This window comes from Arachis duranensis, chromosome 9, assembly GCF_000817695.3.
Source record: "Arachis duranensis cultivar V14167 chromosome 9, aradu.V14167.gnm2.J7QH, whole genome shotgun sequence".
In the NCBI taxonomy this organism is placed as follows: Eukaryota; Viridiplantae; Streptophyta; class Magnoliopsida; order Fabales; family Fabaceae; genus Arachis; species Arachis duranensis.
Genome location: NC_029780.3, coordinates 2785281 through 2807652, shown reverse-complemented (window position 1 = coordinate 2807652; position 22372 = coordinate 2785281). Strand labels below are relative to the sequence as shown.

The 22372-nt window shown below is 30.1% G+C and overlaps 3 protein-coding genes across 7 annotated transcripts in view; all 3 read left to right on the top strand.

Moving 5' to 3' along the window:
- The first annotated feature begins 7591 nt into the window (after nucleotides 1-7591).
- LOC107464062 (probable inactive nicotinamidase At3g16190) lies at nucleotides 7592-10287 on the top strand. 2 transcript variants are annotated; one of them, XM_016082966.3, is made up of 6 exons: nucleotides 7592-7741; nucleotides 7810-7974; nucleotides 8067-8180; nucleotides 8693-8927; nucleotides 9008-9124; nucleotides 9935-10287. In XM_016082966.3, exons 1-6 carry the CDS (start codon nucleotides 7646-7648, stop codon nucleotides 10006-10008), a joined length of 801 nt encoding a protein of 266 aa, XP_015938452.1. In that variant the 5' UTR covers nucleotides 7592-7645; the 3' UTR covers nucleotides 10009-10287. The 2 variants fall into 2 exon arrangements, with proteins under 2 accessions (XP_015938452.1, XP_015938453.1); XM_016082967.3 differs by having other exon boundaries at nucleotides 7604-7741; nucleotides 7821-7974.
- A 1325-nt stretch (nucleotides 10288-11612) lies between these two features.
- LOC107464063 (probable inactive nicotinamidase At3g16190) lies at nucleotides 11613-16753 on the top strand. Its single transcript, XM_016082968.3, has 5 exons — nucleotides 11613-11806; nucleotides 11895-12002; nucleotides 15441-15675; nucleotides 16264-16380; nucleotides 16483-16753. Exons 1-5 carry the CDS (start codon nucleotides 11756-11758, stop codon nucleotides 16554-16556), a joined length of 585 nt encoding a protein of 194 aa, XP_015938454.1. The 5' UTR covers nucleotides 11613-11755; the 3' UTR covers nucleotides 16557-16753.
- Nucleotides 16754-17875: 1122 nt separating this feature from the next.
- Nucleotides 17876-22372, top strand: part of LOC107464010 (protein NRT1/ PTR FAMILY 1.2) — a 7892-nt gene continuing 3395 nt past the window's right edge. The window contains exons 1-5 of one of the 4 annotated variants that reach the window (XM_052254353.1): nucleotides 17876-18123; nucleotides 18213-18430; nucleotides 19110-19657; nucleotides 19755-20635; nucleotides 22031-22113. In XM_052254353.1, the coding sequence (XP_052110313.1) occupies nucleotides 18060-18123; nucleotides 18213-18430; nucleotides 19110-19657; nucleotides 19755-20635; nucleotides 22031-22068 (1749 nt within the window). In that variant the 5' untranslated portion in view covers nucleotides 17876-18059 and the 3' untranslated portion in view covers nucleotides 22069-22113. Of the gene's footprint in view, nucleotides 18124-18212; nucleotides 18431-19109; nucleotides 19658-19754; nucleotides 20730-21156; nucleotides 21736-22030; nucleotides 22114-22372 lie in introns of those variants that run through there. The other 3 variants (XM_016082907.3, XM_052254352.1, XM_052254351.1) reach the window with 3 other exon arrangements.

Sequence of the window (22372 nt, the reverse complement as noted above, 5' to 3'; positions counted from 1 at the left end):
ATCATATCATGGCGTTGCAATGCCGACAAAAAATTCTGAGTCATCAATATCTATCACATCTAATAATCACCAAGATAATAAATTGTTTTAGTTATATCTGCAACAAATAATTTATATAAAAATATACATTTCTTTCACCATGTTAAGTATAAAAATAATATTTATAAAAGATTACCAAAAATGCAATTTATGGATTAAAAAGATGAGATCATATAATACAATTTCATTGTGCCAACCTCAAGATTTAAGTTTTACAATAAATCAATGTTCAAATACAAAAATTATAATATATAACCATATCTTAGTTTGAATTTTAAAACTTGAACACTAAACGATAATTTTTTGTTTATAAAAAGCATAACAATAGTAAATAATAAAGTGCTGATATTGCTACCTCTTAAATTACCTGTATTCTCAGCAAAATCGAATATGGCTGGGTATTAAATTTGCACAGAATCATCTAAAATAGTCGTATTTTCAATAATATCCTCAACTTCTTGAAAAATGTTTGAAAGATTTGTAGTCAATTCCTTCAAAAATGTTTCTCTTTGTATCAGGTGTCTTTTTTTTCAACTATGCACACTTCTTCTAATTCTTTAATATCTAAATTTGAATTAAATGTACTTACTCCTGTAATCATTAGAGATAATACATCAAACATTTTATATTATAAAAAAAGAAAAATGAATATATGTTAAATGTTTGAATCAGCTAAATTATGAATATATATTATGAAGGTAGAATTAAAGATAAAAAAAGTAAAATTTTAGTTTTGTGATAATTACAATCTATCATGTTTATCTTACCATGTCTCTTTTGAAGTAGCATAGTCTTCCTGTTCAGTCTTACATCCCTTTGCAATCTAATTCGATTTGTGTACTCCAATGAATCTATAATAATTATTTAGCATATACCAATGATTGTTTTTAATAGACCAATTAAAAAGTTAAATGTTTGGTCTTTAAATAATAAAAACATATTAACATAGTAACTGGTAGATATTATTTGATGTTTGTTGAAGATGTTGTTGACTTGTCTGATGACATGAACTATCATATGCTTCATGTGTGATATCCGAATTATTAATATCACTAATATTGGAACATCATTTTTTTTATCTACAGAGTGTAGATTAGTAATTGGTGACCTTGATCAATGTGGTGTTGGGTTATTACCTAATAAGATAACTCGAGATATTAGTTTTGAACATATTTTCTGTTAAAGTTTATAATTGAATAAATAGTAGAAAAATCAAAATACATAAAGTGTATGTACATTCCCATAAGCAAGTTCTAAAAAAATCATCTAAAAATAAATCTGTATTAATGCTATTTGTAATGTTCGACAACACCGATTGAAAATGCACACCATTAGAACTATCACTCGAATTTCCTGTAATTTTTTCATAAACAAATTTAGTAACATATTACGAAGACAATGTAAATTAATAATTTATTACTTGTCAATAGCTAAATAATATATAGAAAATATTGTATTTTATGGGCTTTCATTCGGCCAAAATACTCATGACATGTTAGTTATTTTGTATACCCAATAAAAACTAAATATATAGAACTGACATACTTAAAAATACCAAATAAAAAAATATATTATTCTAACCTAAAAACAAAAATGATAAAATAATTAATTTATTTTTTTATATGAAATCTACCTTGAATTGTGCTTTGCTTTGTATTTTCTTTGTCTTTTAATATCAATCTTCTCTTCAATATAATCTTACTTCTCTTTGGACTTCTTGTATCTTTCAATATATACCTAAAAATATCAAATAAATAATTTTTTTAACCAATTAAAAATATATATACATTATACATAATACATTTTTATTATCAAATTTTTTATATTATTAAAAAAAATAAAGTAGTATACATATGACAGCGTCTGTTTTTGGTATACATGTCCATCAAAATATAGACACAGGAGTATACAGGAGTACATGTATGTTGTTTGTTTACTGAGACAAAAATATGAAAGACATAGTCGTACACAAACACCCATTAAAAACATGTATTTTGTGTCTCTCTAAAATGCGAAAACACTAATTTTTAACTTGAGACACTAATTTTTTTACAATTTTTTCTCATGTCTAACTTACCAAATAGAATATGAAATTAATGCCTTCTTATGTCTATGTAAAATTGCACAGATTTTATTTTCGATGACTGCTTTAATTATCTATTTAAAATTGCACAGATTTTATTTTCGATGGCTGCTTTAATTTCTTTTTTATTCTCATTTATTTAGTTATGTAAACATATTTTACAGAAAATAATATATATTTTTGTACAAAAGTATCTTTTTTCAAATAAATATAAGTTTAATCTCACGATCAATAAATTCAACTTATAGTTAAAGAGATTGAAAATGAACAACTTATAAGTAAAAGGAGAGAAAAAGATAAAAGTACCTCTATTGTTATAATATAAAAAATAACAATGTAAACGAAGTAAATAGAAAAAAATTATAAATGTGACAAATAAAAAAATTTAAATTTAAAAATCAAAACGGCTAAGAAGCCACTTAATTAGGAATTAGTATTAGAGTTTTAAATTTCAAATTTTTAAATAGAATTTTCTAATTAGCTAGTGTAAATTTAAAATTTTTAACTAAAATTTTTTTAATTAAACGTTTGTTATTCATTAAGAATATAGAAATTTGTTAATTTAAAAATAATTTTTATTAGTTTCGTCATAAATAGTATCAATCCTATTATAAAAGTTAAATGTTTGGTCTTTAAGTAATAAAAACATATTAACATAGTAACTGGTAGATATTATTTAATGTTTGTTGAAGATGTTGTTGACTTGTCTGATGACATGGACTATTATATGCTTCATGTGTGATACCCGAATTATTTCATGGACTATTCATAAACAGTATTAACTTTATTATACTTTTTCTAAAATTTAAACAGTATTACATTTTTTTTAAATAGTATAAATAATTTCACATCTTAATAAGACTGATAATTCTATTTATTTTATTATAATCCTTTGTAATTAGCATAGTAACTTATAAATTATATAAATTTTTAAAAAATATTCTTAAACTCAATTGCTTACGTAAAAATTAAAAAAAAGTATATTTGAATTTAAATTTAAAATTATAAACATAATACTTTAATTAAAAATTATAATTAGATTTTTTTTAAATAAGTACACATTAAAAATTAATAACTAACTTAATTGTATCAACAATAATTCAAAGAAAAAATTTATAACCTTATGACATTAAATATTAAATTAAAAATTATCAGAATATCAACTGTGAGAATCAAATTAAAAATAAAATCACAAGTAATAACCAAATAACTTCAATTTATATTTAAAAAAAATTCTAAATTCCAAACATAAAAATCGAAAAGAACCAAAAGAAAAATAATAACTCAAGAAAAGACAATGTTTCCACCAAAACAAATATATGTTTGGCATTATTCTATTAGATAGACTCTAAAAGAGATTCCAAAACATGTGCATCCAAATTCTCAAGTTTCTTTCTCAATCTTGATCTTCTTGCAAGTTGAGGTATCTCCTTCCACCTTCGAATCTTCCGACTCCGAGGATAGTCACTTAGTTGGTGTAATAGCACTTTTCAACAATTCAGATTCATCATTGGCCGCAACTTCAATGGAGAATTCAAGCAACAAATTCTGTACAAAAAACCACGTTAAATTAAAGACTTCTTTCTAACATTTGATTTTATCTCACTAATATTTTTTGAATAAAATTAAGATCTAATTTTGAGAGAAAAAAAAATATTTTTTGAACAAATACCTTAGTACCTTCTACTTTCTCCCCTTTAATGATTGAGGATGTCTTTGAAATTAGAAACAAAGCACCGGTGTAGTCAACATCCTAAAATTATAATTAATTATTATTTATAAATTAGATACTTCTAATGACCAAGAAAGCAAAAAATAAATTAATTTTTAATAGAAGTACACTTATATATACTCACAATTTGAATAGGGTGAGCCTCTTTGAATTTATTTATGAGATCTACATTATTAGTCATTTTCTTAACTTTATAAGAAGGTGAAAAATATGAAATATCATATATTTGAACTTCAATGATGAAGAGAAAGATCTTATCAATTAGGTTGAGTAAAAGTGTAGGTGTATCTGATAGATCTCCTTTCTACAGGATATTACGTAATATATTAATAATAAATAATATAAAAAGTACCAATAAAAATATATTCACTAATGCTTTTAGAAATAAATATTGGTTAGATCTTACCAATAGGAGTGGATCAAGTATCTCTACACAGCTCTCTTCCAAAACTTGTTTTGCCTCATTGTCAAAGACTACATAACATGCACAGGCAGAATCATCAATGACACCAAGCTTTATTCGATACCTGCTTAAAAAAGAAAATAACATAAGAAAAAGTTAAATATAGACTTATTTAATATCTAATCCAATGTACATAGACTTTAATTTAAATAAATAAATAAATAACCTTGGAATCATGGATAAAAGGATATTAGTAGAAAACTCGCGTCTTCATTGAGTCAAACCATCTCAATTGAGTATGGCAATGGAGAATTTCCATAATTTGATAGTGTCCATAACCATATCACTCGTATACGTACACACAAATTGTCGATTGTAGGATTGATGTTAGCAATTTTGTGAATATCAGCCATTGGAATAAGTAGGGAGATTTTGGATATATGTAAAGAATGGGATTGATGTACTTTAAATTGTGGTGCTTTACATCTCTTATAACTTATCCTTTTATAGTTGCATCATAACTAAATTTTTTAAAATTTGGTTGACTTTAATTTAAAATTTAAAAAACAACAAACTAAGTTAAACAACCCAAATTTAAAATTTAAAAATAACAACTTAAATAAATAATAATTTAAAAATTCTAAACTAACGTAAATATTTATTTTTGTAATATTAGTATGTAACAACCGAAGAATAATTAACGTAAATTTTTTTAAAACTCTAAATTTCTTTAAAAGAATTTATGTAGCTACAATTTAAAAAAAAATCAACAAAATTTTAAAAAATTATGCTAAAAAGAATTAACAGATTTTAAAAAAATAGTGTTAAAATATAAAAAAGAACAATCTAAATAAAATTTAAAAAATAACAACTTAAATAAAATAATTTAAAATTTAAAAAATAACAACATAAGTAAAATAATCCAAACGAATAAAACAATTTAAAATTTTAAAAATAACAACCTAAGTAAAACAACCCAAACTTAAAATTTGAAAATAACAACCTGGCAAATAATAATTTATAATTTGTAAATATAAATCTAAAAATTTCTAATAACGACACGTAAGCAAATAAACTCCCAGACTCAACGTATGAGCGCCACGTCAGCAAATGAGCTCCCTATTTGTATTACTATAAAGATACCCTTTATTTTATTTACTTTCGGTCACATTTTACAGAAACCTTTTGGCTGTTTATAAAACAAAATATGATGAGTATAATTACATTATTAATAAGGGAATATATAATTGAAGCTTTAATTTTTTTTATCATTATAAATTCAATACACATGCATAATGGTCCAAAATCTCCTAATAAGAAAATTTCACATTAATTTTGGACCACATAGATTTTAAAATAAACAATACTCAAGTGCTCCATGCCCCATTCCTTCAAAATCCTCAAGTGGCGCTTTCATCATACCTACGCTTCATATTGCATCATCCAAACACTAAAAAGCTTCTTCTTCCTTTAATCAATTTTTGTCTTTGCCTTCAATCTTGTCTTAATCAATTTCCACTTTCAAATGAAAATTCCAATGGGGTAATGACTTGTGATCACCTTTTATCCACTCCAATAATTAATTAAATTCACATTAGAATAATATGATCACGTTAATTTGTATATGTAATTATTAATATTTAAATGAATTAGTTAGATGATGATTAGTCCATTACGTAACGTGCCTCTCAATTTAATTATTGGCCTAAACATTTCATGTTTTGTTTTAGAATGACGTAGTACTCCTGTGGAAGGTTATAGATTAGAATTGTTTTATACATAAAAAAAATAAATAAATATGAGGAAATTAAAAAGTAGATAAAGTTAAAAAGTTTGAATGTGATTGTATCATTTGTTTTCTAGCATGGTGTTTTTATCGCTTTTGTTTGCTTCAGCAGTCAATATATAATATAATATAATATATTATTAGATTAAGATATCAAAATTATTATTTCAGATTATATAATAAGTAGAATTTATTTAATCTCATTTTAATAAATTGTAGTTTATAAGTATATATATTTTAATTTATATGACACAATAAACATGTAATAATAATTTAGTAGTTAAAGAATATGTATAAGAAGTATAATGAAATAATATTTTTTTTTCTAATAAAAATGAAAATAGAAGAGTTTATGACGGTTAAAAATATATGTCTTTAAAAGATATTAAAAGAATTATTTATCTTTATCTATCCCTTAATTAATTTATTTAATCCTTAGGCACGTGTACATGATGATGATGATAATAGTAGTACTAATAAGACGAATGAACAGGAATGATATGGGCTAAAGAATAAAGAACAAAAAGAAGTGGTTAGGAATTAAAAGACCCAATTTTCAAAGTAATTAAGTTCTTTATTCTTGGGTCAGGTTCCTTTATCTTTATATGCTGCCAATTATGGGAATACAAGTGTATACGATAGCTTAGGTTAGGTTAAAAAGTAGAAGTAAAAAATGAAATTCAAGAAATATTTTAAGAGTAATCTTACCTTGCAAATAAATATTATTATTTTTTATTGATATTTAATTAATAACTAAAAATACTAAAAATGACCATTCCTGGGAATTTCTCTTTGTAATATATGTTCCAAACGAATTCATTAACACAAAATAAAAAATTTTATTACATCAAATAGATTACGTAATTGAAGAACTAAAATTTTGTAGTTTACCTCTACTATTTTTTTTAAATAATTATTATTATGCCAGTCTATTGGATCATATTGGCTTGATATTTAATTTTATTGCCACACTAATAATGCTAAAAGAGGCCATGTTTTTTTATATAATCCAGAGAGATAGCATTTTTTTATAATTATATAAGAAATGAAAATTGATAATAAAAAATTGAACTTTAACAATTGTAATTATAAATAATATAAATTAACTTTGTTAGAAATGTAATTAGTTTAAAAAAAATTGAATTTAAATTTTATGCATATTGATAGTGCAACCGAATCTTATATATACATCAAATTATATATTATATCATTAAAAGGTAATTAATTATTAAACTTAATATTTAAAAAATTATCTAAATGTACAAATTTAAACTCAAACTAAATATAAACCATTTGTTAAATAAATTTTTTCTAACATTTTAGTAATGTAGTCAAATTAAATAAAAAAAAGTTTTGATTATATTATAATAACACTGTATTTTAATTATAGTCAAAATTCATGTAATTAAAGTTAATAACTAAAAATTGTTACATAATAATTTAATTAAATTTATTAAATTATTTAACAAATTTTTAATTATCAATTTCACATGAAATTAACTACACGAATTTACACCTTCAATTATTGTTGATATTAGTATTATTTTTGAGGTTGCAGCATATGAAACTAAGAACTCATGGCCAAAACTGTGGCTTTTACTAATGCAAAGCCACCGTCTAATCTCCATAGCCATAGACCACATCACAAACTCACACCGTCTCCTTTCTCAATCTCAACAACCTCAGTTTCATATCTTGGTACTTCCCTTTTCCTTGTTTTTCTTTTCTTTTCTTTTTCCACTAATTTGTGTGGTTCATGTTGCAAGCTTCTGTGCAGTGCTCTGACTCTCAGACACAAGAATAAGCAACCCAATTGGTCAAAACCTTCGTTGGTACGCTCAAAATCTGGGCTTGGGCTTGGGCCTGTTGACCCATTGGAAATGGCAGCAGAGGCTTGGAATCGCACTGCTCTTCTTGTAATTGACATGCAGGTCTGTTCCTAAATCCTAGCTGTGTTTTGTTGTTTTTTGTAGGATGTGTTGGGAGAAATTAAGGATTTTGTTGTGTGTTTTGATGGTTTCAGAGAGATTTTATAGAAAATGAGGGTCCTATGCTGGTAAAAGGAGGGAAAGAAATAGTGCCAAATGTGATCAAAACTGTGCAAGTTGCAAGACAACGTGGAATTCTCATAGTTTGGGTAATAATTTACATCATCACTTCATTGCCATTTGTGTGAGAGATGTATGTGGTGGATAGTTAATTTAATTTCGATATTATTGTTGGGTATTAGGCAAATCATTTGAAAGTGTATAGTAGTATTAAGATTGTTTGATATTAGACAAACATGTGTTTTTCTTTGGCTTGTGAAGTTATGGATACAACTTTTCTTTAGCATTTCTGTTGCAGGCATTGACATTAGGAAATGGGATAAGAAAGATGTGTTTTTTATAATTATTTCTGGTGAAAACATAAATATGGAAAATGAAAACTTAGCATCAATTGTTGTTTTCCTTGAATTATACCCCTATATTGTTATGCTGTAAAAAATGAGGACACTAAAGGATAGCTTTGTGTTAAGCATTTGAATTGTTTGCAATTATAACAAGTTGAGCAAATATCTCAGTTGGGTGCTTCTTGGTCATGCACTTAGCAGTCAAGAAAACGATTCAATATATACTAGTTGAATTGTGACTCTCAAAATGTTTTCAGGTCGTCCGCGAACATGATCCTTTAGGAAGAGATGTTGAACTCTTTCGCCGGCATCTATACTCGACAGGTGAAGTTGGTCCAACCTCTAAGGGAAGCCCAGGTGCAGAGTTAGTTGATGGGCTAGTAATCAGAGAAGGGGATTATAAACTCGTGAAGACTCGGTTCAGTGCATTCTTTGCTACACATCTTCACTCAGTTCTTCAAGGAGCAGGAATTAACAATCTGGTTATCACTGGTGAGTATATAGTAATTGCTCTATTACACAAAGTTAACTACTTTACATTTCTTATGTTTACTAATTCATTTTGTTTGTAGGGGTTCAAACTCCAAATTGTATAAGGCAAACTGTCTATGATGCCGTAGCATTAGACTATCAACCTGTAACTGTTATTGTTGATGCCACAGCCGCTGCCACGCCTGATATTCATCTTGGTAGGCATTTTTTCAGTTTCTTGGTAGCATTACAATATCCTATAATTCTAAATATTTGATCAACTTTACAATATTGTATTTTTGTTTATTTTCAATGTTTTGTTCTTGAATCCTTGCTTGAATATGTTAAGTAGTGTCTCTGGAATAGTATCTGCTATTAGTTGCACACATATTTTGCACAATCGAGAACTATGATCGAATTCGGTTTGAACTTGTGCTGAAGTTGGTTAGATCATGTATTTTTTCTGGTTTAGTTGCTTGGTTATTTAACTCTGCAGATGCCTAATATAGTTAGCAGCAGCTTTGTTAGAGTGTGTGCTTATCTGATATGAAATCTATAACTAAAGGAATTCTTCATGCTAGTTTCAGACATAAATTATTTTTTTGAGATAAAGAAAAGGTGAAAACTCAGGTGCAGTCGACTTCACGTGAAGTTAATAACAGAGCCGTTAGATGAAAATTTAGTCAAATAAGTCAAATCATCTAACGGCTCTCAATTATCAACTTCACGTGAAGTCGACTGCACCTGAGTTTCCATAGATATATTATGATAGGATCACGCTATCGAAAACAACTAAAATACATGTATGTACCATACTGTTGAATGGTGGCATGTATGAGGAACTTCTTGGTGAATTATTACCTTTTCCTCTGTAATCTTGTGGTATAAGTATAACACATACACGAGTGTATTTCTTTTGTGGCTCCATTATGGTGTTTGGATTCCTTCAAGGCATGTTCATTATGTTATTCTTCTCCAAAATAACTCTATGATGATCAAATTTCATATCTGATGATGTGTGGTTTCAGCCAATGTGTTTGACATGAAAAACATTGGGGTCGCAACCCCAACGCTACAAGAATGGACCGACTTCAAAGCTTGACAACTTGGTTTGCCTTGGTGATGTTCAATTCAAGACTCAAAAAGTTGCTTATGTCTCTGTCAAGTTAAAATGCAGAGAGTTAAAAAAATGAGAAAAATGTATGATGCTTTGCTTTGCTGCTGCTGCTGCCCATATGTATATGCGTATAGTGGCTAAAATTTCTATTTAACTTTCAAAATCTTTGGGTACTGTAATTTTAAATGAGTCAATTAGTTTTATAAAATTTGTACTAAGTTTTCCGATTTTACGGTTTAAATCTTGTCATAATTTTATGTTCTATGTGCTTAATTTACTTTTCAAGTTTCCAACTTGTGTTGTATAGTACATTCTAGCAGAGAAAATCACAAGTTGCTAATTTCAACTCAAATCTATTCTTCAAATGCACCTCTAAATTGACTTTTGGAAATATTGGTCAATTTTTTATTTTTAAATTTTTTCCAACTTTTATAATTCTTAAAAAACTAAAAAAGCACTATAAGAAATTTTTCACTCATATTACAAATTATAATCAAAGTTAAACCATTTATCTAGAAGTGACCCAAGATATTACAACATATAATTAACCATGACTAATAAAAAGTTAAAAACAACTTTTTTTTCAATCATAGTCAAAGCCTTGATGAAAACTGATGTTGACTTTTGTTTATTATTTTCATGGCCAAAGAGACCATAATAGCAAATTATCTGGAATTTGAATGAAAGGCAATCTATAGTTCTAAGCAACATGATGGCCACCCCAACTTTTAAAAGAAATTCCTGACTAGGAATACCAGGAGATTTTATTCTGTTAAGAAGTTTGGAGTTTGGACATATGAATAATATCTAATAAATTATTGCTAAGATTGTGGTCCCAAAGACAAAAACGATATCAGAGCTTAAATAAGTTAATGAATAGTATTTTTTTGCTAAGAACATTTGCAAATATTTACAAATACTTTTAATCTATGAATTTAATTGATATTTTTAACATTGTTTTCAAAAGAGCAACACATTTTTTTTTTCAGAGTGTAATTTTATAAAGTGAGAACCAATTAGGGGTGAACGCGAATCTGATTGGGTATGACCAAAATTTCTATCCAATCCGTATTAAAATCATAGGATTTAATATCTGCAGTTTTTTAGTTTGGATCCGATCCGATCCGCCGGATAACGGATATATCCGCAAAACTCAAAAATATTTTTAAAAGCTTATTTTTATTAAAAAATATCAATAAAATTTATTTTTCTATTTTTTAAAATATGTTTAGTCTTAAAAGAATATTAAACATATTTTTCTTAAATAATAAATTAAATTAATACAACATATATGATAATCATTAGTTGAAATAAAACATAAAAAAATATTTATTTATTTATTTATTTATTTGCGGATATGCACTTACTAACACAAAATCCGCAATCTAATCTGACTAGTGTGCGGATCTGATTCGATCCGATCCGATAACATTGTGGATCAGATCTATATCCACAATTTTCGAATCGAATTCGGATAAATACTGCGGATATATGGATCAAATCCGATCCATGACCATCACGTGCATTTTAAATGGAGCAATCTCAAGTAAGCCAAATGCTCATCATAAGAAAGAACGCGTGTCCAAAACTGCCCCTCTCACTAAACCATCCTCATCTTTTGCGAACCCACCGACTAATCCATTCTCAATCATAAAAACCAGAGTTTCTCTGACTCAGAGACACAAGCATAAGCAACCCAAAATCTGGGCTTGGGCCAGTTGAGGCATTGGAAATGGCAGCACAAGGATGGAATGGCACTGCTCTACTTGTACTTGACATGCAGGCCTGTGCCCAAATCCTAGCTATGTTATGTTGTGTTTGTGGGATGTGTTGGGAATAAAATAATTAAGGATTTTATTGTGTGTTTTCAGAAAGATTTTATAGAGGGTCCTATAGCTGTAAAAGGAGGGAAAGAAATTGTCCCAAACGTGATCAAAGCTGTCCAAGTTGCCAGGCAACGTGGAATTCTCATAGTTTGGGTAATCATTTATTACTTCTTCACTTTATTGCCATTGCCATTTTCAGCATCTCAGAAATGAATGTGGCGGATAGTTTTTAAATTTTATTTTTATATTATTGGATATTAGAGAAATCATGTGAAAGTGTTTTGGATTAAGATTGTTTTTTCAGTCTTTTGGAGACTATCATTATGATGACTACGATAGTATATATTTTTGTCAACAATTCAAGAATTTTTACTAAACTTGAACTAATATTGTTTTGCTATTTAAAAAAACACTTTTTAATTTAAAAATAAAAAAATGCAAAAATTTAGAAAATATTTATTTAATTTTAGAAAAAAATTTTAAATGTTGCAAAGGTGTTATATTGATTGTAGATATTGTAATGAAAATTATTGTCCACTTAATTATTTAAGAAGATGTTCTCAAATCCTCAAAATAGTCCTTTTAAATTGGACCCTTACACTAATTTCACTCCTGAATTTTCAATTGCACCATTTTGGTCTTTGAGATTAAACTTCACGCACTATAAAAGTCTCCAAGCCTATTTTCAGCCTGAGTCAGCAAATCAGAGTGCTGATTTGGCAAGTAGCTGTCACGGTGAATGTGAAAACGGCTATATGACGTGGACATTTGGTGAATTTGCTCCAATATAGTTCCTACTCCTATTTATAAACCCTAAACCCAATGTGAACCCTATCTTCTTCTTCCACTTCTGTCTTCTTTCTTTTTCATCTTCTTGTGACAAATGATGGTGGTGTTAGTCACGCAGTAGGGAGTTCGAGCCGCTCCTCTTCAACCAAGGACCGGACAAGAACATCAAGTGCAGAGTCTTTTTCCCAAATTAATAACATGGTTTGTAGGATGACCATGCACCTCAAATTTCTTATAACCATTATCACCAGCCCAAATTGGATGCCAGTTTTTAGACTCCTTCCTAACCTTCTCAAGCCTACTTTTGATAACTGGTGATAGTATTCCCACGTGATTTTTCAGCTTCACGTTATTCTTAGACATTGTGCGCATTATAAATATTTTGACTTCCTCAAGCAGTGTGATGATTGGCTTTTCTCGTGCTTCCTTTATCTTTGAGTTAAATACTTCACATGCGTTGTTGCAAATAGAGTCCAACTTCAGCTTGTGACTAAACTTTAACCTTGTCCATGAATCCCCTGGCCATTTTTCTAGATATGTCCAAGCATCCTCGTTAAGCCTCTTAATCTTATCCATTAACTCCTTGAACTCCTGGTACGTAGTGGCCCGTGCACAATCCCACAACAATCCTCCTAGCTCTAAGTCTTTCCATTGTTTGTTGAAATTACGCCACAAATGCCACACACACAGAAATGGTGATGCAGATTAGGCATCACCTCCCTCATGGCTGGAATCAGGCCCTATAACAGAAATTGAGATAACATAGCCATGTTGAGTGAGAACACATAATGATTCACCATAATAGTCCTTAACTTTTGCCCCGTGCACCATAATAGACCCTAACTTTTAAAAAATGCACCATAACAATCCCTAACTTTCACACTGATTCACCGTAATAGATCTTAACATTTACATCGTGCAAACAACATAGTCCCATTCTAATTTTGCAGAATCAGTTCATATTCAACCCAAATAAAATTCACCAAATTGATTTCAAGAACAACTCATAAACGGTTGCTTATGCTATTATGCAGACTTCCTGATTTCAAGAATCAATAATCAATATATCATCATCATTAACCAATGTTAGTCACACACATACAAAATCAAATAAATAATTATTATTTCAATAATCATTAAACTTTTTGGTGAACAAGCCACCAACATTCCTTCATCTTATCATACCCAAGCTCTTTATAGTAATTCCTAATATAGAAAATATCTAATGTATCTTCATCAATATAAGTCAAACAACTTTTCTTATCAGAAGAATAAACCATCATTCCTTCTTCATTTTTTTCAAAGCTACCCCCATGATAGAATATAATGTCAATTAGATTTTTTATCTGCATCAGAAATAAAAATTGTACACATTAACTCAATGATCATGGTCACAACCCAAAAATCAAGAGATTGCATTTCATGGATGGTAAAGAAAAAATTTTCTCCTGTTTCATTAGGCAAAAATAGCATGTTTAAAACCCATATCCTAGCAGAACAATATATAAAATCTTAAACCTTTATCAACGATGAAAACACCCTACCACAAACAAACAGAAAGCCAACTAAACCCTTGAAAATCAAGCTATGATTGTCGAAAAAAAATAAATAAGGGCACTGTGTACTCACCTCAATAACAACAACAATAGTGTTTCCTCAATAACGGCACTGTGAACTCCACGACGACACTAGCAGTTCCGCAAAATTGTTGAACTCACAAACCCTAAACCACCACACTAAGCCTTCACCATTGTCAGAGGAAGAGGGAGTCTAAGTGTTTCGGTGTTGGATAAAGGAAGGAGAAGATTGTGAGTGATCAAAACCCATATGGCTCTAACGTTTTGTTTTCTTCATTCATGTAACGTTTTACTCTTCTTAGGCACCAAAACCCTAAACGACACCGTATGAAACATCCACCGTGGCAGCCACTTGCCAGATCAGCACTCCAATTTGCTGACTCAGGCTGGAAATAGGCTTCAAGACTTTTAAGGTGTCCGGAGTTCAATTTCGAGAACCAAAATGGTGCAATTGGAAACTCAGGGATGAAATTGGTGTAGGGGCCCAATCTGAGGGACCATTTTAGGGATTTAGTCCATAAAGACGTTTAAATTGTCTTTTTGTAAAGATGCTTATGGTTCGTATTATTATTGAACGTATTAATGAATCAATTATTTTAATTTTTTTTAACGAATTAGAATAAAATCGATTTTTTTATAACAATAAACACATTTTTTTAGAGATTTAATTGTATTTTTTAATTTTTAGGGATTTAAATGTCCACAAAACAAAAAATCAGGGATATATTTGTCTTTTTATCAAAAAATTTAAAGATATTTGGTTTAGATTGTGTAATTCGATCGGATCAAATCGGGTCTAATAATTATAATGCAAACAATTAAGTTTATTATTATTACTATAATAAATCAATTTTACTCTAGTTTATTAAGAAATAAATTTTTAACCAGTTTAATAAAAATGTCTAATAACAATATGACACATATAAACATCTTTTAAAAAAATATTTTTAGTGTCATTATTAAAGTAATCTCTAACTTTTTATCCATAAATATAATCACAACCACGTGCCTTTTTTTTATATTTGGCTTTAGGAATTATGGATACCATGAGTTATTGTATGTACACGACGAAAAAATTCTAATCACTCAAGCAACATAAATTAGCTGATTGTTTGTGATTATAATAAAAGTTCAAATATCTTAGTCTCTTGGTCAGGCACTGAACAATCAAGAAAATGATTCAAAATATATACTAGATAAATTGTGTGTCCCAAAATACTTTCAGATAGTCCGAGAAAACGATCCTTTAGGAAGAGATGTTGAACTCTTTCGTCGACATTATTACACTCAAGGTCAAGTTGGTCCAGCCTCTAAGGGAAGCCGAGGTGCAGAGTTAGTTGAGGGGCTAGTAATCGGAGAAGGGGACTATAAACTCGTCAAGACTCGCTTCAGTGCATTCTTTGCTACACACCTTCACTCACTTCTTCAAGGAGCAGGAATTAACAATCTCGTCATCACTGGTGAGTAAATAGTAATTGTTCTACTCTATGAAACCTAAATATTTGGATTTTTTTTCAGAAATAAAATAAAAAATTTATATTTTTTCGAACACTATTTTTAAACTTTAAATGTTTAAATAAATTATAGAGTTCTCTTATTTTCAGAGAATTTTTTTTAAATTTTTTTCAAAATAAAATACTACTTATAATTAAAAAATTTCTTGTTAAATATGACTTATTTCGATGTACCTATATATTTTTAGAAACGATGATAATGATTGTTATTGTTAAATATGATTTATTTTTTTAATTTTTAATTAAAAAAATCCTTAAAGAAATCATGTTTGTTGTCTATATATTTTTTGTGTACTCTTATATACTGTTTAGAGATGATGATAATGGATTAAAATGGATGAAAAATGTGGGATTCAAAAAATTTAAAGAAAGACGAACTTGCTCTAAAAAAATCATATTTGGAGAATTAAAGTTTAAAAATGGTGTTTCGGAAAATATGAATTTTTTTATTTTATTCCTAAAAAAATCCTGAATAAAGTTAAATACATTACATTTCTTGTGATTACTAATTTACTTAATATATTTGATTTGTAGGAGTTCAAACTCCAAATTGTGTTAGGCAAACTGTCTTTGATGCCGTAGCATTAGACTACCAACCTGTAACTGTTATTGTTGATGCCACAGCCGCTGCCACGCCTGAAATTCATCTTGGTATGTGTTCTTCCAATTTCTTGGTAGCGTTACAATATCATATAATTCTATTGATCGGCTTTACAAGTCAAATAGTTATGATGATATGTGATTTAATTTCAGCTAATGTGTTTGACATGAAAAACATTGGAGTGGCAACCCCAACGCTACAAGAATGGACCGACTTCAAAGCTTGATGTCAAGGGACATTGGAGCAGACAACTTGGTGTGCCTTGATGATGTTCAATTCAAGATTCAAAAACTTGTTTAAGATTCTGTTTATATCTTATAAAACTAAGAAGAATTTATATTGCCGTAGTAAACATCACAACTTCTTTAACATTTATGATTTATTCATTTAAATCATCGTTATAATATCTTACTGTTTTAATCATCTATCAATTTCACGGGTAAGTTGTAAGCCATGACTAATTGTTATGTATATCACAACTAATAAAACTAGGCATCTATGTATTTTTTAAACCGAATTTTTAATTAAGTGGTCACGTTTTTTTCTTATTATGTATGTGTAGTTGCCGTTTTTTCTTTTTTTTTCTCTTTTTCATTTTTTTTGTGTGCTTCTTTCTTCAACAAAGTCATCGTTATTATCACTACTTTCTTCTTTTTTTTATTATATGCTCAACAAAGATATTGAGTATAAAAATTTTAATAGCACAAAAATTTTGATGTACAATGTAATAAAATTTTTGTTATTTTTATAAATTTATACGCTATGTGCAAAATTTTTTGTATTGTATACAAAAATTTATATACTTTATAACAAAATATCTGTGTATTGTAACAAAATTCCTATGCTGAAAAAGTGCAAACAAAAAACCCGTGATGAATGCGTGTATATTTTTTTGTTTGTTAAACTTGTATTAACTTAATTAGACTTAGTTACTAAAAACATGTGTGTATTTATGATCATCCATATCACAAATCATTACTAATATTGACTAAAAATTTGAGAAATACAATAGTCTATTATAAATTTATAATATTTATATTTAACTTTTTTTTAAATTTATGTGTTTAGAACCAATGAATTATAGTTTAAATAATATAGTCTTTCTATATTCATCTAAAAAATTGCAGGTTTAAATCTTTTTATTTTTGATAAAAAAAAATCATGGTGTTTGGATGTTTTTGCTCAAGCAAATTGTATATATAACACTCTTTTTTTTTCCATGCAAATTATATTACATAATATTCACATACATTATCTCTATTTAGATATCAATCTCCACTTTTTGTAAATTGTAGTGTGTTCTCAATCATATCATTGTAATTATTTTTTCATTTACAATTTTTTTAAATTTCAAATGAAAAATATATAAAAAACAAAAATACCATAAGAAAGACTATAATTGAAAATCATAAAAAGATTTAATATAAATTATAATGTAAAATGCTAGAAATAGAACATATAATTGTCAAAGCTAAGTATATGGCCATTGACTTAAGAAATATTAGTACAGGTGCATAAACTCGCTAATCACACCTCAAAAAAATAAATAATAAAAAATTCAACAGACCTCCTAGGATTTAACACACAGTTCTTGATCTTTCTATGTATGCTGCAGAAGATCTCAACCTTAACCTTAACAAATCTTTCTGTTTTCTTTCCTCCTTTTGTGTGTTTGTGAGTCAGTGTCTCTTGCTTTAAATTAACTCATCATTCTTCAGCTCAAGTGAAGATGGGTTCCCATCCCCAACTCATAAGGAGTAAAGGTGGAATTGCCACCATGCCCTTCATCATAGGTTTGTTTAATTCACACTTAGTTTTGATATAATGGGTTATATATAATTATCAAAGTAATTTAATTCTGTATATATAACCTTGTTGGCAGCAAATGAAGCACTTGCAAGGGTAGCAACCTTGGGGTTATTGCCAAACATGGTGTTGTATTTGATGGGAAGCTACAATCTCCATTTAGCAAAAGCCAACATGATTCTGTTATTATCAGTTGCTACCACCAATTTCACCCCTCTCATTGGTGCTTTCATTGCTGATTCTTATCTGGGTCGCTTCCTTGCTGTTGGTTTCGGTTCTATAATCACTTTCCTGGTAAGACTTCATTTTCAGTTGTAATAGAATTGAATTCAATTCTGTCAAGAGTTTAACTCTGTTATTTGGATTGAATTAGTAGATGATGTTATAGGATTGTATTCACTTTCATTAGTATCAGTTTAGTTTAGAAATTAAAAACTGTGTGGGTTGTTCTGAGTCTATTACATATCAATGATGTAGTTATTGATTTTACTTTCTGCTTATAGTATCAAAGTGCAGTGCATATCTTTAAGAGGAATTTATATCACAATTTTGTTTTCTTTTGATATGATGAATTTACATCGCAATTATGCATTAGCCGAATTATGAAGTTACAAATATCAATTATGAATTTCACAACTATGTGATCTTCAAATGGTAATACATATAGGGGTGAATAAGCTACCTTGATGCATTCTTTCATGAAACAATTCATTACAATGATAACAACATAGCTTTATCCCACTAGGTGGAGTCGGTTACATGAATCAAACGATGCTACTGTGTCCTATCATATATAATGTTTGCAATGAAACAATTCATTATGATGACAAAATAAACAATTTAAATAAAATTTTCACTTTCTAAGCCTGGTTTTTGAAGAGATCATTTACATTGTTACATTTAAATTAGGCAAAGGAATAACTAGTCCAATTGGGATTCAACTTTTTCTTTTTCTTGTCCCCTTTGGTTTCAGGGAATGGCACTTTTGTGGCTAACAGCCATGATCCCCACGGCACGGCCTCCTCCTTGTGATCCTGCAACTGAAACATGCAAATCAGCAACAACTATGCAAATGGCAATACTAATCTCTTCCCTTGCTCTCATGGCATTTGGAAATGGTGGCCTTCAATGCTCCCTAGCATTTGGAGCAGACCAAGTGAATAGCAAAGATAACCCCAATAACCAAAGGGCCTTAGAAATATACTTCAGCTGGTATTATGCTTCATCAGCTATTTCAGTCATAATTGCCTTCACCGGAATAGTATATATCCAAGATCATCTTGGATGGAAACTGGGTTTTGGTGTTCCTGCAGCACTCATGTTCTTGTCCACTTTCTTCTTCTTCCTTGCTTCTCCTCTTTACATTAAGCACAAAACACATGGCAGCTTGCTCACCGGCTTTGCACGAGTAATCGTAGCTGCCTATAAGAACAGGAAGCTTAGATTACCAGCCAGGAAGTCGACCGGAATGTACCTTCAAAAGAAGGACTCTGATCTTCTTGTTCCAACTGATAAACTAAGGTTGAATCAAATTCTCACATTATCATTGTTGTTTTCTTTAGCTCATTTCATGTATGAAATAATAGTAAAACTCTTCTGGCATGTCTTTGTTTTGAAGGTTTCTGAATAAAGCTTGCTTCATCAAAGACCCTGAAAAAGATTTAGCCTCAGATGGATCAGCCTCCACAATAGATGAAGTAGAAGAACTAAAAGCCATCATCAAAGTTATTCCCCTGTGGTCGACCGGGATCATGATGTCGCTTAACATTGGAGGCTCATTTGGATTGCTGCAAGCTAAATCACTGAACAGATATATCACTCGAAACTTCCAAGTTCCAGCAGGTTCTTTGAGTGTGATAATGATATTTACAATTTTCTTGTGGATAGCTATATATGATCGCATTGTTATTCCTCTAGCAACAAGGCTTAGAGGCAAACAAGTTAGGATCAGTGCCAAGAATAGAATGGGACTAGGATTGTTTTTCTCTTTTCTTCACTTGGTAACCAGTGCAATTGTTGAGACTTTACGGCGAAATAGAGCTATCAGGGAAGGATATATAAATAATCCTAATGCAGTGTTGAATATGTCTGCAATGTGGCTTTTTCCTCAACTCTGCTTGGGTGGCATAGCTGAAGCATTCAATGTAATAGGCCAAAATGAGTTCTATTACACCGAATTCCCCAAGAGTATGTCGAGCATCGCTTCGTCCCTCTTTGGACTTGGCATGGCTGCAGGATACGTGTTATCTTCTTTGGTATTCAGAATTGTGGAGAATGTTACTTCTAGGGGTGGAAAGGAAGGTTGGATTTCGGATAATATCAACAAGGGTCGCTATGACAAGTACTGTTGGGTTCTTGTGATGCTGAGTGCCATTAACATAGTGTATTACCTTGTTTGTAGCTGGCTTTACGGACCTACAGCTGATCAAGAATCTAAAGAAACTAGAGGAAATGGTTCAAATGATGAAGATCTTCCATTAATTGAATTTAGAAATCCTGGTATGTATAACAAGGTATCCAATTTCCATTATGGTTACAACTTGCAACAAAAATGATCACTTGTGTTGATTATCAAGGTTTAATTGTTCTGGTATTTTCTGTAGTTTTACTAGATTTTTTTTAACTAGGTTCTTAATAGTAGTCATCTTCTTTGATCCCTTTCCATATGTGCTTGGATCTTCCTCAATTCCTTTTAATCCTTTGGGGCAGAAATTTCAGAACCTTCTTCTCAGTCTTGGAACCTTCTTCAACACAACACAAGAGTTGGTCCTAATAATAATATGATTGTTGATGGAATAATACAGCAAGAGGTTTCCCAAAGTGGCTCCTCTTTCATAATAAGATTTACTTTTAACAACATTCTGATAGCAAGAAGCCATTATCCAAGCTCTCTATTTTCTCACCAACTAGAAATGCATGCACTTGATTTCCAATTTGAACCCAACTGCAACCAGGATTCTTTTTAGCTCCCCTTGACTTCATCAATTCCCTAACTTTGTTTGCCTCGTCCCATCTTTCAGCTTCTGCATACATATTTGAAAGCAGAATATAGTAGCCACAGTGCTGAGGCTTCAACTCAAAAAGATGCTCAGCAGCCCAGCACCCCAATTCTACATTTCCATGTATCCGGCATGCGCCGAGCATCGCACCCCAAATATTAGCATCTGCTTCGATGGAAAGGCCTCTAATAAGGTCTGCAGCTTCTTCCATTAGCCCAGCTCTTCCAAGGAGATCAACCATACATGCATAGTGCATTTGTGTTGGTTCAATATTAAGATCCTGCATCATTATAAAGTACTTTCTCCCTTTCTCAATTAAACCCCCATGACTGCAAGCTGACAAAACTGCGATAAAGGACACTGAATCGTAATCCACACCATCTTCCTTCATTGCCTCAAAGAGGTTGATTGCAGTGTCAAGCTCACCCAGCATACCATAGCCTAAAATCATAGTATTCCAAGAGGCTGTATCCTTGTATTCGATTAAGTCAAATACCTTGCTAGCAAGATCTATTCGTCCACATTTGGTATACAAATCCAAGAGTGAATTTGCCACAAAAAGATGTGTGTGAAAATGCTGTCTCACCAGCAGACCATGGATCAGATTCGCACAAGCAGATATGGCACCCATGAATGAAACCATATCAGGCACCATGCCAGAGAGTATCATTTCTGAGAACAAATTCAGGGACTCTAAGCAGTCACTTGTTTGGGAATAGCCCATAATTAGCATATTGTATGAAACTTCATCCTTGATAGAAATATTAAAAACATTTCGAGCAAGGTGTAAGTGTCCGCATTTTGAGTACATGTCTGTAAGAGCATTAGAGACAAACAAATCAGAAAACCATCCCATCCGAATTATTTTGGCATGAATCTCTTTTCCAACTTGCAGGAAACGTAATCTTCCACAGGCTGGAAGAACATTTGTGAAGGTGACAGTGTTTGGGGTTTCTCCATTAGCTTGCATTCGCCTCATTAACTCTATGGCTGCAAATTCAAGCCTGTTTTGAGCAAAATTTGCAACCATGGCATTCCAAGATACAGTGTTTCTATCTATCATTTTGTTGAATACGGCCGATGCTACACCGGAATATCCTGATTTTGCATACATATCTATCAATGAGTTAGCAATAAAAGTATCAGACTCCATACCAAATCTTAAACACAACCCGTGGACTTCCCTTCCCAACCTGAAAAGTCCTAATTCCGTTAACACAGGCAGCATGCTAGAAAC

Excerpts from the sequence above, each read along its gene's own strand:
- LOC107464063 (XM_016082968.3), top strand. The coding sequence starts at position 11,756 with ATGGCAGCACAAGGATGGAATGGCACTGCTCTACTTGTACTTGACATG. Across the intron at positions 11,807-11,894 it reads TACTTGTACTTGACATGCAG|AAAGATTTTATAGAGGGTCC; the intron begins GCCTGTGCCCAA and ends GTGTGTTTTCAG. Across the intron at positions 12,003-15,440 it reads GTGGAATTCTCATAGTTTGG|ATAGTCCGAGAAAACGATCC; the intron begins GTAATCATTTAT and ends AAATACTTTCAG.
- LOC107464062 (XM_016082966.3), top strand. The coding sequence starts at position 7,646 with ATGCAAAGCCACCGTCTAATCTCCATAGCCATAGACCACATCACAAAC. Across the intron at positions 7,975-8,066 it reads TTCTTGTAATTGACATGCAG|AGAGATTTTATAGAAAATGA; the intron begins GTCTGTTCCTAA and ends TGATGGTTTCAG. Across the intron at positions 9,125-9,934 it reads CACGCCTGATATTCATCTTG|CCAATGTGTTTGACATGAAA; the intron begins GTAGGCATTTTT and ends GTGTGGTTTCAG.